The sequence below is a fragment of the Kwoniella pini genome, chromosome 9 (assembly GCF_000512605.2).
Source record: "Kwoniella pini CBS 10737 chromosome 9, complete sequence".
NCBI classification, from domain to species: Eukaryota; Fungi; Basidiomycota; class Tremellomycetes; order Tremellales; family Cryptococcaceae; genus Kwoniella; species Kwoniella pini.
The window spans coordinates 157,699-177,042 of record NC_091724.1 but is presented as its reverse complement, the minus strand read 5'-3'; the positions used below and the strand labels follow the sequence as shown (position 1 = coordinate 177,042).

Sequence of the window (19,344 nt, the reverse complement as noted above, 5' to 3'; positions counted from 1 at the left end):
CTACGGTGTAAATTGATAAGGTCGAATTGTGAATAATGTAATTTGTGTGTCTTGTTCCTAGAACCGTCGTGCGGGATTTTGTGGACGACGATTTTTGTACCGGTGATCAAAAGGAATCAATGGAGTTGTGTATATTTACTTGATTTTGTAACAAATAATTGTAGTTTGGTGTAATCAGTAGTGACAACACAATGTATGTAAGTTACCTGTCACTTGTTCCCGTTGTGATCCCACTTCAAAGATCGAATCAAGTCGAATCCAACGTCAGATTCGATAACCTGATCTGGTGTTCATACTGATCGCAAAGCATTCGCAAGATACTAACGATTGAGATCCTGGGTCTAAACTATCGGAGAATCGTTCAACGTCAGAATATTCTGTGAATTTCTTCTTTAATTGTCCTTCTTCCGTTTAGTGGCTACCCAAAATGCGGCCTAAAGAAGTTTGTGAGTTATATTAGCGTCTAGGGTCAAGAGAAGAACGATTTATGACCCCAACTAGAACTCACATTGTACTCGTGCTTGAGCATACCATCAGGTATACCAGTATATGTACTACTAATCATTTTTTCTTCTTTTATATCAAAGCCTACCTTTCTTGCAAGCTCTTTAACTTCATCTAAGCTCAATTCTATACTTCCTTCACCTGTCGGTGATTTTTTAGGTGAATTTTCAAAATGCCATAAGAGTGGACCGACATTTATCCAAACTCCATCATCTGCTAATATCGTATGTATTATTTTAAGATAATTCAATACGTTTCTTGCCTGAATTAAAATAATTTTCAGACATCAGTACGCTTTGGAACGAAAATGAAGAAGCAAATCGGAAAAATTTCGAAAATGGACTCACACAATCTATGAAAAAACAAGTTACTACTGCACCCCATCTTCGTTTTTGACAAATTTGTCCATCCTCTGGTATTTCATCCCATCCTTCTTCAGTTTTTGGTGGAGGTATATCCCATGAAGATGGTCCGTAAATTTCTTCAAAATCTCCAGCTACTAATGAGAATGCTCCTCCTTGATTATTACCCAATACGTCAGATGGACATATATCCGGTATCTGAACTCGACGTAGTAAATTGTGCATTGTAGATAAGTGATTGGAAAAGGAGTGGAGGTAAGGATATATTGTATGAGAATTACGTTTTGTCGTGCTATTCCACAATGAATTTTTAGAATTTACTCAAAAGGATTACAAAAAGCATACAGACTTACTGATTCAAGACCCAGTCGGATGCTATTAGCATGTACGAACTGAATTCATTGCCTTGTGATGCGAAACCTATTGATCACAGAATATCAACTGTGTTCAATCGTTTCCTTCCAAGCTTTTCGAATTTGGCTCACCTCTTGCAGCAATTTCCATAGCTAGCCTTCCGAGACCACAACCAGGTACAAGAACTCTTATACTACCTCTATCTCGCTCTATACTCCTCTCACCGTTTTCTATCTCGCCAATAATTTCACTTTCAGAGATAGGTAAAGGGTAATACCTTTCCAAAGCTTCTAAACATGGATCATAACATGCTTTCCTTTCTTTTATGCCTTCTATCGCCCAATCTCTAACAAACGATCGAAGTGTACTTCGGATTTTATCTTGAGCTGAATCTGATTCTTGTTGCCTTTTATGATGAATTGTGGGCACTTGTCGACCATCTTGTTCATTTTCATGCCCGTCACTATGGATTTGGTGTCCGCCGTCGGCATGATCATGTGAATGATGATGATGATGACGATTGTAAGAATGAGCTGATTCCTCGGATTCTACCATTTCTGCAAATACTGGTGAAGCTATCATTTCATCGATGAATTCCGAATTCCTATCGTAATGAGTTCATCAGCTTACGCTCAAAAGAAGAAAATGACATAGATTTACCGCCGTATACCTTCATCAACAGCATCAAGCTTTTCCCGATACCCAATCGAATCGTACAATTCTTTAGATTCTTTAGGTAACGATAGAAAGCTCATCCGTCTAGCATGATTTGCGGAAAGCTGAAAATGATTTCACTATCATCAGACTGGCTGTAGGATCACTGAGTTTGTAAACCTACGTGGTACCTCATATAACCATCAAATGCCTTGATTACTGATCTCCAATGCTCCCTCTCCTCGAATGAATCGCTCATATTGATCGAAAGGCTGTATAATCAAGCGTCACTCCGGGAGAGAATATTAACCCAAAAGACGGTATATCTTTTTGTATTTTCACGATTTTCTCTTCTTCCGATCCCAATCCTCGAGGCCTCACCATTGAAATGTGCTCTTTCGATGATAATGGTGTTAAAAGACACCTTTCTCAATTGACTTTCTTTTACACTTTCAACGAAATCACATCTCAATCGACGCGGGGCTCCATTCAATCGAGTAATCTTCTTTCGGGAAAGTGGTATTACGAAATAAACCTAATACTTCTTATTATGCTGAATACGAATTCGTTAATACCATAAGGATATAAAACCAAACAAAGAGGTTATTTTTACGCGCATACGAGCAGACCGCGTCGTCATTATCTTTTTTCTTTGTTTTCATTTCATTGACTATTCAAAGACAAATCGATAATACATAATACCTTCATTCTCTCACACCAGACACGCTTAAAATGAGTGCGGTACAATTTCACTCACCAACAATGATCGCAACTGCTAGATCAGCATCAACAGAAATTCCAGCACCATTAATTCCATTATTATCATCTCTTACTGCTCTTATTTATACTATAGAAAATCTATTTAATAGGTTACCAGGATCACCAATTATTCTTAGATATATAAAATCAAGTTATCAAGATGATCCTTGGAGATCGGTATTGGAACTTTTTTTACTTGCTTTTGCACTTAGAACTCTTTTTAAAGGAAGAACAAGGGGAGAAGGGGAAGGAAAGAGTTTTATCAAATTGACTGAAAAGGTGTGTCATCTCAGCAATTCATGATATATACCTGACGATATCGTCTTCCGAGGGAAATCATACGGTCTCATCAATGGGGTGCTCACGTCCATAACGTATATAGGAAATTGACGAATTGGTAGAAGACTTCAACCCACTTCCATTAGCAGACGAACCTACTCCAGCGGATAGTATGACTCTTGAAACAGTGCCCACGATTTACGGTCCAAATGGTATCAAAGTGAAAACTTCACCCAATGGCAAGACTGTAAGCTGTCATTAACGGTCATGTACTGTTCCTGGCTGATACATTACCACGTAGTTGTTGAATCTAGCCACTCCCAATTGGTGTGGATTTGTTGAGAATGACAAGATGAAAGAAGTAGCCATTGAAACTCTCAAACGTTATGGTGTAGGAACATGCGGACCAAGTGGTTTTTATGGAACGATCGGTAAGTCGTACCGCACATCCTGTTATGAATGCACTGCTGATATGATGGGGTTGAATCAGATATTCACCAAAAAGCTGAGGCGGATATCGCTTCTTTCTTAGGGACTGAAGCTTCTATCATCTATTCACAAGCATTTGCATTGGTTTCCTCGGCGATTCCAGCATTTGCAAAAAGAGGAGACATCATAGTTGCCGATAGAGGAGTAAATTTCGGTATTCATAAGGGATTACAAATTTCAAGATCCAATATTAAATGGTATGCTCATGGAGATATGAAGGATTTAGAAAGGGTTTTACAGAACGTTGAGAGGGAACGTAAACGGAAAGGAGGCAAGTTGACAAAAACATTCATTGTGGCAGAGGGAATTTTTGAGAATGATGGTATGATTCTGGATTTACCTAAAGTTGTGCGTGTTTCTTGCTTCTAGTTGAATGTTTAAGTAGGCACGTGATGCGAGCACTGGGCTGACAGTTTCGTCTTGGAAATATTGTTAGATCGAACTCAAGAAAAAGTACAAGTACAGATTGATCCTTGACGAATGTCAATCATTCGGTATGATGGGTGCGCATGGTAGAGGTATCACTGAACATTTCGGTGTTCCCGTGAGTAATTGTTACGGGTTCCAATTTCTTTGATTGTATATCTGATATCGTCGACTCCTTCCTAGGCGTCCGAAGTGGATATGATCCTTGGGTCGATGGCCAATGGATTAGCAACAGGTGGAGGGTTCTGTGCTGGATCTCAAGTGGTCTGTCAACATCAGGTGGGCCCTCGATCGTCATTTATCACCTTCCCCGTTAACTGAGGACTAACCGTTTGGGTTTCATGATTTAGCGAATCAACTCTTCTGCTTCCGTCTTCTCAGCATCCCTACCAGCGATGTTAGCTACTTGCGCCAGTGCAGCAATCGATATACTCAAATCACAACCTCAATTGATGAATTCATTACAAGTAAATATTCAAGTGTTCAGACAACAATTATCAAAACTTGAACCTTTTATTCCTACCACTTCAGCATCGGGTGAAAATGGATTAATGCCACCACCAAATGGGATTCCTAACAAAGATGCACTGATCTCGATACCATCACATGCTAATTCAGGATTAATACACATCTTCTTATTAAATCCACCTGATAATCTTGAAGATGAAGAGATTATCTTACAACAAATTGTAGATGAAGTTCAACAAAGTTCAAATGTCCTGATTACTAGAAGTAGAAGACTCAGATCTCAAGAAATATTCGAACCTGAACCGAGCTTGAAAATCAGTATATCTGGATTTATGTCAAAAAAGGATGTAGAAGCTGCTGGAAAAGGATTGAGACATGCTATTGTCAAAGTTTGCGGTAGTGAGTTTTGACCAATTCTTCTTCATATTAGCAACTTTACTAATGTCTCCGTCTGTGTGGTTCTCGCTTTATAGAAAAACGTTAAAATTGCGAACGGAGTGGATTGGACGCATTGGATTGATAGAGTAAATACTTATAATTAACTAATTCCTGGTTCTGTTCGTAATGCATAAACTTATAACTCCCTTTCTGAAAATGGATGCTCCTCTGCTTGTCGCCAGACCTAGATGACGTCATTCAATGTTTATCTATCAGTGAATTTCGATCGACGCGTACCAAAAAGTTAATTTGAGAGATGAATTAACTGTAATCTGTTGCTATCTTGCTCATATACTTAAATACCTCAGTTTAATTCTGTACAAGATTGAAATTGTAATCTACTTTTTACCTAGAGCAAATTTATTCAACCAAGCTAACAAGAACATACATCAGGACGGAACTCGATAATTTAATATTACACCTTGACGAATATCAATATGGCTACTTTAGCTGACGAGAATGGTTTATTGGTAAATTCTCAATTCTCAGAGGGAGAAGAAGGAGAAGATTTGAATGAATTAGAAGATTATGAAAAACAAAGAATAGCAAATATAAAGTAAGTTCGTCATCTTTAAATGAATAACAGATTGAATATATGTGTAAAATTAACCTAACCTTTTTATATTCAAAAGGCAAAGAGATACTTTATTAGCATCTTTAGGTTTGTCTAATTCATCTAATCAAATATTCGGATCTGGATCTGGATCTAGAACAAAATTAAATTCTAATGAAATTAGAAGAAAGAAAGAATTAAAAATAAAAGAAGCTGCTTTTAAAAAACAATTTAATGAACCTACCAGAAGAAGTGGTAGGATAGCAGCAAAAGAAGTTGAATATAAACCTCTCGTAGAGTAAGTTTTGGCTCTATCCATATATTTTTAATTTAATTAAAATACACGTTTGTTCCTGTTGTTCTTGCATTGTCAATCCTGCCATAATTTCTTGATCAGGTTGTTGAGTCTAAAGCTGCGAGCTGACGTGATATCCTAGTGATGATGACTTGACTCCACCACCTACCTTAAAACCTCAACCACTAATACCGAAGGGGAAACCTATATCATTAGCCCCCGGACCGTCATACTCGGATGAAGAGGACGAAGAAACATTCAAGTCAGCGCCAAGGCCGACAAGAGGTGATGATGGGAGATTGATATTTGAAGGTAGATGGAAAGGTGTTTTCACGCCGAATTTGACACCTGAAGAGATGTTCAAAGGCGGAGCATTCGGAGGTGGATTCTTTGCGTAAGTTTCATGATCATGGTTCCTTGATAGCCTGATTTATGGTATGAAACTGAGTTTTAAAGCCATTTAGCGATACTTATTCTAATATTCTTAAAACTCCTTTAAACTCTATCGACGATTTACATTCTTTACCTTTCACTCTATCTAATTCAGAAGAATTATTAATTAATCAATCTCCAGATGGAGAAAATAATAGATGGAAAGTAAGAGCTGGTCAATCATTACAAGAATGGGAAAAAGCAGGATGGATTTGGGCTGAAGATCCTCGTGGATGGGCCCAATGGTATACGAGGTTTTGGGATGGTAGAAGATGTAGAGATGATGATAGACAAGTTAGACGTTGTTAGTTTATTATTTTTTTTTTTTAAAAAAATCAATTCGTTTTAAGCTTGAAGCTAATTTTCAAGGAATATTTAATTTATAGGGTTAAAAGTTGCTGGATCAACTGGAAGATTCAAAAGAGCTTTATTGAAGAAATTAATGCAATCTGGTGGTAAATCTTCAATAGCCGATGAAGATATAGGAGCAGTACTTAGGCAATGTTTATGGCAATGGGCATATGAGCTTAATGAAAAGGAATTTGATAAAGCGATGAATGGAGATTAATTAGAATAAAAGAAAAAGTCAAAATCTATTTGAATTGGTTAAAATCGTAAATTATTCTTCCGATTGCAATTGATAATAAAGAATTAAAAGAATACTCAATATAATAGAATAATCGAATAATAATTGATCAATTGTAAAAATTACTTTTTAGTAAATAAAACAAAACCAATAATACATCTTTGAAACCTAATTAGAATATCAGATAGTCATCATCATCATCATCATCATTAGCATCATTTCAAATATATCAAATTATCAACATCATCAATACGTTATACTGCATAGCTTCCAAACATAATACTTCATAATACTATAAAATTCAAATTAATCATTGTATCTATATGACATAATCAATGCAATTTAAATAATACTGCAAAATTGGGACTACACACTTTTGCATAAAATAAAATGATTTCAATTCAATATTAATTCATCCATTCGCAGATTTTTGTTTACAAAGAATATAAATGAGAATTTTTCAATTCATCTTTTGAAACAATTTCATTTCCAAATTTTTTCTACATTTCCACATTTTCACTTTTCAACTACTTCTATATTTTCATAATTTAAGAAGTCATGTATGTAGCAGGATCAATAGTTTCAGGTAAAGTTGGAATAGCAACTGTGAATCTTTCTTGAATTTTTTGTAAAACTTCTGAATCTCCATCAGAAGAAACAAATGAAATAGCTATTAAAAAAACATAAATCATCAATATTTCAATCTTAAATATCAAACTGTTTTTCCTTAAAATAAACTCACCTAAACCTTTCGTACCGAATCTACCTGCTCTACCTACTCTGTGTAAATAAGAATCGGCATCTGTAGGAGCATCATAATTGATAACTACGTTTACTCTTTCTACATCAATACCTCTTCCGAAAATATCAGTAGCAACAAGGATACGTTTTTCGAATGCCTTGAATTGTTGGAATCGAGAAATACTACGATTCAACCATCATAAGCCTCACATATTCACTTCTTTGCTTAAAGGTATGAGAGATGGACTTACCGTTCTTGTTGAGGTAAAGCAGAGTGAATACAGATCGATGGGAAATTACATTCTTGTAATAAGGCATCGAGTTGAGTGGCTCGAGCAACTGATTTTACGAATATACAGACCTAAAGGAATTATCAAGTAAGCTCATTGATCCATGCAAAGCTATGAATCCAGCAATTTACCTGGTTAAATTCGAGGTTATCGAGTAGATCGTTCAATTTTCTGTTCTTCTCTTTCTCCTCGAGTTTAAGGAAGTATTGTTGAAGACCGTGAAGAGTCAATTTGGTCTCATCATCGACGTAGATTTCGAGAGGCTAAAGACAATACCTGAACTCAGCATGTATGGTCAAATCCATAAGACGAAGAAAGGCTCACACTTTGCATGAACTTCTTGCAGGTGGTTCGGATATCCTTTGAAAGGGTGGCGGAGAACATCATAACTTGTTTGTGGTGAGGAGTGGCTCGGAAGATTTCTTGTACATCTCTTCGCATGTCTGTGTGGTCGAACGATAAAAACGGATTGATGGAAAAGGGTAAGTAAATCATTGTAAGCGTATATTCTACTTCTGTTGGACGTCGCAGATCGGCGCGAAAACAGCATTTCCTTCAAAGACAGAAATGGCGAGCAGAGGACGATGTGGGAGGGGTAAGGGGTATGACCGGCGGCAAAGAGATCGAGATGACCGTGTTGCTTTGATTGCACTGCCCTTGAACAGTCATCGTAGTGCTTGATGTTGATCTACCAGTCCCAGCATGGGATTCCGGTCCAAAAAGATCCCCCTTTGCTTCATCGCGTAACATGTTTTTTCCACGTCATTGGCCCCATCTGAATATGAGGTTCCGGTCGTTTCATTGTCGATGCCGTATGTAGGTGACGCAGCCGAAATGCCCCACCTTAACATACGGCAGAATCCGTCCGAGTCGTTGAATTGAACAAAGGTAAAAGCAATTCAGAATAAGAGGTATGACTAACCAAGAGTTTCTAACATTTTATCACATTCATCCAAAACGAAGTGTTTGACTTTACTTGCGTTGAGCTTCTTGTCTCTAACTAAAGCCATTGTTCGACCTGGAGTACCGACAACAATGTGAGGGCATTTCTCCTTTGAAGCAAGGATCTCTTGATCGGCTGAAATAGGTGTTCCACCATAGAATACACCAGTTCTGACGTTTGTCATGAATTTTGAGAATCGAGCAAACTCATTTCGGATCTGATAAGCTAATTCTCTTGTGTGACAAAGGATCACAATTCCTACTTCTCCGTCTACAGGTTCGCTACAGATTACAGATTATCTATTAGCAGGACACGTGGTGATGCCAAGTGCAAAAAACCACTCACATCTGTTGTAAACATGCTAAGACGAACACAGCGGTCTTACCCATACCGGATTTAGCTTGACATAATACATCAGTTCCGAGGATTGCTTGTGGGATACACTCTTGTTGCACTGGTAACATGGTTAATATCAGCTTCTATCGACCATTGTGGAATGATTTAAAGACGCGTACCTTCCGAAGGGTGCTCAAAACCGAGATCAGAGATAGCTCGGAGCAATTCAGGTTTCAAAAGGAAATCTCTACGAGATGCAATCGGGCTCGTCAGAATTGTCACACAGATGTAGATATTGATAGTCGATAATCAATGCTCACCTGAAACCGGTTGAGTGGATACCAACGTATGAACCTTTCTTGTCACCATCTGCTTTATCACCATTAGTGGCTGTAGCAGCTGGGGCGAAAGTTTCCTCGGCAGCCTCATCGTAATCAACGAGTTCTTCTTCATCAGGTCGAGACATTTTTCCAATAAATTATTCTTTCCGAGATAGTACTATATTGGGAAGGAAAAAAAAAGGAGGAGGGATCGAGAATTAAACGTAAGCCGATGTTGCTCTGTCTACTTTTGATCCGTCGCGTGAATTTGTCCATCTTCGACAATGACATTTGATATATCCACTTGAGAAAGGAAAGAAAAGAAGAATGTTGATTTGATACCCACGTTGAAATAGTTGAGATTTACAAATCTAGTCGAACAGTATGAATAAAACAATTGATTGGTATATCGAGTATATTGATGATATAGTAACAATAATAATAATAAGATGAGATGAAGGAAGACACGATCAATGGAAGGTTATAGACTGGAACGGGATTATTTCATCGGTATTATCAAAAGTGGCAAATAATCCACCTTCCCTTCTCACCTACGTAAGACTTCGGAAAATTAACTTGATATTTTAGAATTACCGTATTTGGTAAATGAGATAATGAGGGTGTATATGTGTTAAATCTCGGCTGCAAAATGGGTGGAATGATTTACTACATACAACCTTACCTTTTTACCTTTGGTTATGACATGTTATCATTTAAAGATAGAACCCGAAATATCATATTATCCCATTTTTATTTAAGATCAGTCGCCCCTGACCGACCCGAATAGAATGAGAAAACATTAACGACGCGTACTTTAATATTGATTATTACTCGATCAGATAAAGATCAATCACGTATCATAATCACGATCACGAATTAAAAAGATTAGATAGTGGTTGATTGTTTCACAAAGAGAATTGAATAAATACTAGTAAAGTCGAGGTCAAGGCGGTGCCCCCTTGAATCATATTGGGTCTTCGTTCAACCTAGAGATCTCATATTAGTCAATTGGACTCTAATCTAATCTCTCCTTTAAAACATTTAAAATAAGAATAGAATCCCGAACATTACTTTTTTGTTTGTTTGATTAACGTGACGTGAGTGATTTAATTTCACTGTAACTATACTCTCTTTGTCTTTAGTTTTGGATAACCTTGACCAAAGATTTGATCATTGTATTGTATCATGATACCCTTCCGTTCACTCTGGTCGTTATCAATGCCTCTGCCCCTATCTGTCTAACAATGCAATTCTACTTTTACAGATACACGCAATCCGCATCAATCATCTGATATATTCCCTTTTCGATCGAGGCAATTGAGCCCTTAGTTCCAGTTTCTTTGCCATTCGTGGGAGAGAAGCGTAGGTTACAGTCTCCTAATATGCTTCGCGCGGTTGGGCATAATTAGCTGACGTTCTTTCCACTTGCCATCCTCATTCGGAATTTACCCAAATCGTATACTCATGGTCGTCTACATAACGATGCTCACCTGGCCACGCTCGAATTATCCTCCTCTTCTACCTCTATTCAACTCGCTGCCTCGGGACTAGTAGGAGGGACATCTTTAGACGCCGGGAGTAACTGTGGACTGCCTTTCATGTCTGGGTGACTGAAGCTGTAAGTCGTATCAAGCTGTTACAAGGACCACTACTTACTTAATCAATATAGCCTTCATTATGTCAACGCCTAATCAAGGCAACTCCGCTTCTCCTGCCCCACAAAACCTGGGATATCCCTTCATCGCGAATCAACAGGCCGGTGGGATGAACTACTTACCTCCTAATCAACAGCAACAATTCATGCCCAACATGGACATGTCGACCTCATCTCCTATACCGGGCGCGTCGGGTGGACAAGGTGATCCTGGACCGTCTTCAATGGCTCAACAACAGCAAGGTCAGTTCCGACCACAGTTTCAACAACAAGGCGGAATAACGCCCCAGCAGATGGCCATGTTACAGCAATTTTCTCAAGCTGCTCAAAGTCAAGGCGGTCAACAGAGGCAACTCACCCCTCAACAAGTGCAGATGGCTATGACAGCCATGCAAGCGCAACAACAAGGCGGCGGCAGTATGAACCCTCAAGCCTTGATGGCAGCGATGCGAGCCACTCAACAGAATCAAGGTATGCAAGGTCAAATGTCTCAGCAGGGTCAAATGAATATGCAAGGTCAACAGCAACAGCCACGGCCGCCTAATCAACAAATGAATAATTTTGGTGGAAACCAAACTCAACAACCCGGACAACAAACTCCCAATTCTGCCCAAATGGCTTATCAACAGCAACAACGTATACAGCAAATGATGCAAGCTCGTCCTAATCCTGGTTCACCTATTCGTCCGCACCAACAACAGCAACCCAATTCGATGCCTCCGCCCCCAGTCCCCAACAGCTCGCAGCAGCCGCAACAACAACAACAACAGCAATCCGGGAATTACATACAGCAGCACAATCCTGGTCCATCACCTCAAATAGCTAGCAGTCCTCAAGGTGGATTCCATCTCTCTCAGGAGCAAAGAGATTTCCTGACCCAACAACGTAATAACCTCTATGCCAACCCGCAATTCCTCGCCATGCCTCCCCAACAACAACAAGCTATTATGGTGAACCAACAGCAGCAGTTGATAAGGACGATGACGGCCGGCCAAATCCCTCAACAGAGTCAACAGTCAAATCAGCAACAACAGCGGCAATCGCAACAAGGTATACCTCAGCCTCCAACGCCTTCCGGAAGGCCGTCATCATCACATGGTACGCCAGGTCCTAGCCAGTCACCAATTATACCGCGGCAACCCACACCGCAGCAAATGGGTACACCGCAAGCTCAACAAGTACATACACCACAATCTAGTCATATACAGACCCCTCAACAACCGCTTTCTAGCTTACCACAACATATGGCTCCACCGCGGCCTGCATCAGCAGCATCCCAAAGGGCGCCTTCGCCGCATCATGGCGTGTCTGGTATTCCCAACTCTCCGGTTGTGATGCAGCCAACAAATACCCCTCCTCCGTCCAATGGCATGTTCCCATCTGGCAATCAGCAAATGGGTAATGCATCTTCGCCGACTCCGTCCAATGTTTCGCACCATAGCCAGCATCAGACCCCTGCTCCTCACCATATACAACCGCCGCCCCATTCAGTCTCTCCTGTGCACGGCAGGTCGCAAACACCCATTCAACCTCAACAAGTCAACACTCCACAATCGGCTCAGTCGATGAATCAAGTGGGTATGAACGGCCAATATCAGCCCAATCAACAGTTCCAAATGCAACCGCATCAACAGGTCATGGCAACGCCCCAACAAGGGCCTCAATCCTTCTCCCAAGAGTACTCTGGTCAAGCTCGATCTTCCGCTTCTCCTGCCCAGCAAGGATCGTATCCTGTTCAGCCCATCGTCCCAAATCTACAAAATATGACTGCTGCCCAGCAGCAGCAGATGGCATCTGCAATGAGCTTCATGAGTCAAGCTGCCCAGGCTCAGCAAGGTTCTGCGCCGAATACCGCTCAACAACAACAACAACCACAACCACAGCAACAAGTCAGACCGCTTCAACAGCAAGGCCAAGCTCGACCACCTAGTATGCAAATGCCGAATATCAATACGTCCGACTTCCCCTTCGATCCTCGTTTACTGCCGCTAATTCAACACGTCAGTGATGAGAAGTGGCGCACAGCGATGATGGCACAGAACCCGCAAATGGTAGTCGCCGCTCAACAGGCCGCCCAAATATTACCGACTCTCCGTCACGACGTGATTCAGAGAATGCAGAACGTGCTGTATCACACAGCAAAGTTACAGGCTGCACAAGGTATACGACCACAAATGCCAGGTCAGATACAGTCTGACCAAAGTATACCTGCATTCTCACCTACAAACAACCAGCAAATCTCCACTCCAGGCGCTATTCCGCCGAATCAACAGCAGAGGATATGGCAGGCTCAACAAGCTGCTCAAGGCTCACCTGTATCAGTAAATGGAGCTAGTCCCGCTATGCGCCCGCCTCCGCCACATCTTCCGCCCGTATCGAACATGCCGGGCTCACCCTCAACTCAAAGAAATGCACTCGATCGACGAAGTTCTCAATCGAACAACAAAGACGTGTCAGTTAAGAGCGAGAAGACGCCTCAACAAGCCTCGATGCCCCCACCTGCTTTCATACCATCTCATACGGCACCCTCAACTGCCGGACCATCGAAAGCTCCGGATACATCTGTACCGCCTTCTCAACCTGGTAGCGTTGCGTTGGCTACCAAAGCTACACCTCAAAGTCTACCAGTGAAGGAATGGCAGAACGCCCTCAGGCTTGATCTACCGATCACTAACATCTCCGCGCTGCCAATAAATGAGATTGAAGAAGGTGAGGATCCGACCTTCAATGGATCTTTACCGCCTCTGAGCGAGTGGGAAAAATCTAATATCCAAGGATGGTTGGAGAAAGATAAGAAGTTTGTAGGGTATGAGCGGGAAAATCAAGCGAAGAGAATCTTGAAAATGAAGAAATGGGCCGAAGAAAACGATAAGGCTACACCGTGGTGGATGTTACGAAAGGGCGAAGCTCGCACAAAACCCACTCAACGCCTAAGAATACTTTGGCCTACGGACAAAGAGAAAGATAGAGCCAATCGCACGCACAGAGGAAGAAAACAAATCAAATTCACACCCGCTCAATTCAAATCCATGGCTGAAGTAGAGGATCAACTTGTTCCTGTGCGACTGGATCTTGAACATGATAATTTCAGATTGAAAGACACCTTCATGTGGAATTGCTCTGATAAAGTTGTTACGCCTGAATTGTTCGCTCAATCACTTTGTGACGATTTTCAGGTCCCGCCTCAGCATTTCTTTTCTCGCATAGTTGCAACGATTCAGGAGAGAGTGAAAGAATATCAAGATCAAGTATTGCCAATCATTCAAAGACATCCAAGGGAAGAACAAAGAGGTAAACTCGATCCGGAAGGGGATGCAAACCAGAGAGCTATGTATGAGATCTTCAGAAAAATCAGAGAAGGTAGTGGAATTGGACAGGAAGAAGAAGAAATCAAGACTGATCCTGGAGAAATCAATGATGATGTCAGGATTGTATCGTTCGACCAAAACGGACCTGGATCCGGATTCGAAGACGGTGCGGAGGAAACTGTACCTGTGGAACCTCTCAACGATTCTGAGGGTCGGAAGCCTGAGATTATAGACGATGAGCAGGTCATTAAACCTGAGATAGTCGAAGAAGACCGACCGATGACTGTTGAAGAGGTTATGCAGCTCTTGCCCAAAGAGCAGACGGAAGAATTGCGGATACTGATCAAGGTGAGCTATCTGCTCAACCCATTACACAGCTTGTACTCACGTCTACGCTTAGATCGACATCATCATCGGCACCCAGAACTTGTCAGATAGTTTCGAGTGGGACCTGAACTCTACAGTTACACCTGAGGAATTTTCCGCTTCCTATGTTACCGAGCTCGGACTAAGCAAGGAGTTTGCGTGAGTCTTTTGCACCTACAAGAGATTATAATTCAGGGGGGAAAATGATTGACCAAGTTGTTCCGGTGTAGTACTGCACTCGCTCACGACATACACGAGCAAATCTTGGTTCATAACCGATCCCTCTTCCTCGTTGGACACGCTTTCGGATCAGGTCTTATCCTGGACGACGAGGTCCGACTGGCATTCCTGCCACCAGTCACAACGTCTTTGCGAAAAGAGGATCTGGCAATGTCATCTTACACTCCAATATTCAACGAACTGGCAGAAGACCAGTTGGCCTTGGTCGAAGCTCAAAGAGAGAAAGAATCCAAGAGAAAGAAGCGTACTGGACGAGCTCGTCGAGGTGTCATTCTTCCAGATAGAGATCCAGTCAAAACCCAACGATCTCTACTCAATCCCCTTGGGGCGAATGGCTTACCAGTGTTCAGTGCTCCAGAGTTGATTGCGAAGGACTCCCTTGGTGGGTTGACGTCCAGAAGACGAGGTGCGGCAATAGCTGCAGAAGCAAATATGGCTTTGATTGCTCAAGATCTGCCCATAACTGGACCCTCTTCTCCTGCACATAATCATACGCATCATCACGGACCGACAATCTCGGCTCGAGGTAAAAGAATCGGAAGACCTCCTAAAAATGCACAAAGAGATCTTCCTAGAGCAGGAGCAAGTCCAGCAAATTTCCCTGGTTACGACAGTCAACCCGGTGCAGGTGGTCTCCTGACCCCCCAATTGCATCATGGTATCAAGAGGTCCTTCAGAGAAGATTCGATGGATGATTTGTCAACTGCCACTGGCTCTCCGGCTATAAGTAGGAAAAGAGCAAATCATTCTAGAATCCCTGATAGTCCAAGTCAAGAGCCTGATACACCTGTTAAGCAAGATTTTGCCACCCTCTCCCACAATGGTGTCACTCATATCCCATATCAGAATGAATTGACTGCCATTAAAGAAGAAAAGAAACCTTGGCATTGCAGAAATTGTGGTGTACCGGAGCATCTGAGTGGAGGCCCAAGGAAGGATAAGAACGGACAAAAGGTTTTATGCGGGAATTGCTGTAAGTCTTGATATTTCCACTTGACTGAGATGGAGGCTTCACTGACAAAGTCTTGTGCCGCCTTAGCTCGATATCTCGTTCGAACCGGAAAGGACCGTCCTTGCGACTATACTACAGACGAAGCATATCATTTGGAAATCTCACGAAGATTATCATTATCTCAATCGCAATCTCAAATAAGGGCTGATTCAACTACTCCTACACTTGTGTCTCCAAACAAACAACCTGATCAAAAGTTATTGAACGAACCTTCATCCGAATCGAGCGAAAGTTCATCTTCTGATGACGATGATGACGATGAAGATGAATCAGATTCGACTTTTGCAAGTTCTGGAAAAAGCAAAAAAGGACCGGGAAGAGGAAGAAGTAGAAAATCACAGTCTACTATCACCTCATCCCAAGTCCAAGTCCAAGCTCAACAGCCACAAGAAACTCCCAGGAATGTTAGTTCAACATCACAACATTCACCGAATATTGCAATCTCTCCAACGAGCGGTAAGAAAGTTCATGTTGAGGTGAGTAGACTTTTGTCTGTCGTCTTTGGTATTTGTTACTGATTGATACGTTTTAAAAAAAATAGATGCCAGTTTGGGCTTCACGTGCATTGGCAGAGATGAGAAGTAAATATCCTAGAGATGACTTTACAGTACTTCAAAAACCACGTCCAGCTGATATTGTAGGACCTATCGAATGGAGAGCAAAATGTATGGATTGGTAAGTTTTTTTTTTTTTTTTTTTCTGAAAAAAACCATCATTTGATATTTTTATTGATGTTTTGATTTATACGACCAATAGTCCCGGAAGAATATATTCACTTGGTCCAGGTGAAACTTTATTAAATTTTGAAGTTCATTTGAAAAATAGAGCACATATTCAAAACAGATTAAATAGGGAAGGTAAAACTCATTAAATATCCATATCGTTTTACTTTATCCTTATTACAAATGTTAATCCTCATATATACTTTTAAGATTTTTGCTGTAATCTAGAAATCATATTTTATAATAATTTTTTTCACTTTCTCTTTCAACTTTTACCTCTTTTTTAACTTTTTTTCCTCCTTTTTTTTGGTTTTAAAACCTTTACTCTTTTATTTTTGGGAATCTTTTTATTATCTATCAATTATATTGCATATGCATTCAAATTCAAAATCTAATAGCGCTTTTTTGGCACAGGAAAATTCACATAATAGCACTTAAATTTTGAGAATCCATTGATTAATAGGATAAATTATTGAATTTGAAGAATTGGTTTAACTTATAAGCATAATGATTAATGGAATATACAAATAACAATAGATGAAATATACAAAAGAATAAATGATAATGTCAATGATAATGGGCAATTAAAGTCAAAAGTTAGGTTAATACAATAATAATGATTTAAGAATGAGTTCCAAGATTGAGAACCCCCAAAAAAAACCGAAAAAACAAAACAAAAAGAACACTAAAATGAAAACGAATTTCTAATCAACAACTCTTAATACGATCAAACTTTAATATCTCATTCCAATACTTTGCATTGTTATTCCATTCTGTATATTTATATAATCATTATTCTGTTGATTTCCAAATTGATTTTGGTTTTGACCTTGTTGTTGTTGAGGTAAATAAGATTGTTGATTAATAAATTGAGATGATTGTTGTTGTTGTTGTTGTTGAACTTGAGAATGATTTTGATTTTGAATAAAATTTGATTGTTGTTGTTGTTGTTGTTGTTGATTATTATTATTAATATTAAATGAAGGTGAAATTTGATATTGTTGATATTGAAATTGATTAATAGGTTGAGTTGATAAATTTGAAAATAAAGGTGAATTTGAAAATGCTGGACTTGGTGTAGAATTTGGTGTTAATGGAATTTGATTAATAAATCCATTATTATTATTATTATAATTTGATTGAGGTGATAAATTTGATCCAAATTGTTGAAAATAACCATTATTATTATTATTATTTTGAATTCCCATTCCTGTGCCAATAAGTTGAGAATTTCCGTTCCCGAATCCATTCGATATAAATCCTTGTGAAGGTGAATTAGATATATTATTATTATATCCAAATTGCTGTTGTTGTTGTTGTTGTTGTTGATTATTTAGAGAAGTAGATAAATAACCATTTTGTTGAGATGTTTGTTGTTGTTGAGGTATACTTGATGAAGATGACATATTAATTTGTAATGGCAAAGTAGCATTTTGAGTCTGGGCAATACTAAAATCAATTAAGTTTTCATCTCTTGTTGAATTAATTTGTTGTTGTTGTTGTGGTTGACGATTTGTTGAAGAAGAAGGAAGAGGAGGTGGTGGTGGTGTACCTGAATTAGTTGATGGCGTTGCCCAAGGAGCAGGTACATTTCTATTTCTGTTTTCAATTTGATTTGATGGATTTGAATTTGAATTTGGTAATTCAGGTAAATCACGATCTCTATAATTTGAATTATATTCTTTTTTATTAAATGATATAATATCATTTGAATTTTGATTTTGATTTTGAGATAATGAATTGAAAGGTAGTTTACCATTTCTTTCTCTTGCTCTATTAAGTGAAGTAGGTTCGTAAATTAATGAAGAAGAAGAAGGTTTTGAACCAACTTTGAATATTCCCATTTCATACTTTTTTCTAATATATCTTTCAATTTCTGAATCACGTTCATCATGTCCATATGAAGGTGGTGGTGGATGTAATTTTTCATTAGGATTAAATATTGAATTTGAAATTGTATTTCCTACTTCTTTCATATGAATTATTTGTTCTCTTGTCCATGTATCTAGTGTAACGGATTTGCTGTTGTATTTGTGAGGAAAGGGTATGATATGATTTTTACGTAGTCATCGATTCGTATTGTGGTATTTGGAAATGTCAATTGAAAGAAAAAGTACATATCATGTCAGAATTTGTACTTTCTTATAAGCCCATGTTCGATCAACTCACACTCTGCTCTTATGAGTTCCCATTTTTCTATGTACAGAAGCGCATCCTACGCAAAGGAAAATACCAAGATTGACTGAAGCCCATCTCGGTGCAGAAGCATGACAATCCGCACAATTATCTTTCAAATCAATTAATATTCAATTAGATTAAATTAACCTATATGATAATGAATACTCTTGAACTCACCATTTCCAGGTAATTTCAAAACCTCCTCTAACATACGTTTATGTCTTGCTTCCATAGTCATTTTAGCAAGTTTCATAAAAGGACAAGGTGGTGTAAAAGTAGAAGGTAATTTATCTTCTAAATTTTGATCAACAAAATTTGTATGTATGCTTGAAGTAGTAGTAGTAGTATGATTTGGTAAAGGAAAAGTACTCTGATGAATCGTTGATCTTGACATTTGTGTTGTATATTGAATATTTGATGATTAAGAGTATTTATTCATGAAAGGAAAGCTGTATCTTGGTTGCAAGGGTTCTCCACTTTATCAACGTAATAATTAGTATGTATTATACCCTTGTGGCGAGAACAATTCTATGGTAGTGTGTTTCAAAGTATAAAGTCGCGTAATCAAAATGAATAACCAGTTTTAAAGAATTTGTTATTTTCTCAATAATGATCAGAGTATATATTATATGATT

The 19,344-nt window shown here is 39.3% G+C and overlaps 6 protein-coding genes across 6 annotated transcripts; 3 read left to right on the top strand and 3 right to left on the bottom strand.

The window, feature by feature from the left end:
* Positions 1-392: 392 nt before the first annotated feature.
* I206_106358 (uncharacterized protein) lies at positions 393-2,133 on the bottom strand (the record flags this gene model as incomplete). The annotated part of the gene is made up of 7 exons (XM_070203299.1): positions 393-434; positions 509-766; positions 852-1,158; positions 1,220-1,286; positions 1,352-1,824; positions 1,881-1,999; positions 2,059-2,133. 7 exons carry the CDS (start codon positions 2,131-2,133, stop codon positions 393-395), a joined length of 1,341 nt encoding a protein of 446 aa, XP_070059400.1.
* A 473-nt stretch (positions 2,134-2,606) lies between these two features.
* Positions 2,607-4,705, top strand: I206_106357 (uncharacterized protein; the record flags this gene model as incomplete). Its single annotated transcript, XM_019158853.2, has 7 exons — positions 2,607-2,912; positions 3,016-3,159; positions 3,214-3,343; positions 3,403-3,749; positions 3,838-3,945; positions 4,011-4,106; positions 4,178-4,705. The coding sequence occupies 7 exons, from the start codon at positions 2,607-2,609 to the stop codon at positions 4,703-4,705; spliced, it is 1,659 nt and encodes a 552-aa protein (XP_019007991.2).
* A 465-nt stretch (positions 4,706-5,170) lies between these two features.
* Positions 5,171-6,581, top strand: I206_106356 (uncharacterized protein; the record flags this gene model as incomplete). Its single annotated transcript, XM_019158852.1, has 5 exons — positions 5,171-5,289; positions 5,366-5,584; positions 5,724-5,975; positions 6,046-6,317; positions 6,400-6,581. 5 exons carry the CDS (start codon positions 5,171-5,173, stop codon positions 6,579-6,581), a joined length of 1,044 nt encoding a protein of 347 aa, XP_019007990.1.
* Positions 6,582-7,147: 566 nt separating this feature from the next.
* I206_106355 (ATP-dependent RNA helicase SUB2) lies at positions 7,148-9,375 on the bottom strand (the record flags this gene model as incomplete). The annotated part of the gene is made up of 9 exons (XM_019158851.1): positions 7,148-7,269; positions 7,342-7,523; positions 7,592-7,701; positions 7,762-7,893; positions 7,955-8,073; positions 8,553-8,854; positions 8,919-9,027; positions 9,089-9,156; positions 9,230-9,375. The coding sequence occupies 9 exons, from the start codon at positions 9,373-9,375 to the stop codon at positions 7,148-7,150; spliced, it is 1,290 nt and encodes a 429-aa protein (XP_019007989.1).
* A 1,531-nt stretch (positions 9,376-10,906) lies between these two features.
* Positions 10,907-16,680, top strand: I206_106354 (uncharacterized protein; the record flags this gene model as incomplete). The annotated part of the gene is made up of 6 exons (XM_019158850.1): positions 10,907-14,539; positions 14,592-14,716; positions 14,788-15,770; positions 15,837-16,285; positions 16,351-16,484; positions 16,566-16,680. 6 exons carry the CDS (start codon positions 10,907-10,909, stop codon positions 16,678-16,680), a joined length of 5,439 nt encoding a protein of 1,812 aa, XP_019007988.1.
* Positions 16,681-17,265: 585 nt separating this feature from the next.
* Positions 17,266-18,947, bottom strand: I206_106353 (uncharacterized protein; the record flags this gene model as incomplete). Its single annotated transcript, XM_019158849.2, has 3 exons — positions 17,266-18,553; positions 18,701-18,818; positions 18,887-18,947. The coding sequence occupies 3 exons, from the start codon at positions 18,945-18,947 to the stop codon at positions 17,266-17,268; spliced, it is 1,467 nt and encodes a 488-aa protein (XP_019007987.2).
* Positions 18,948-19,344: the final 397 nt, after the last annotated feature.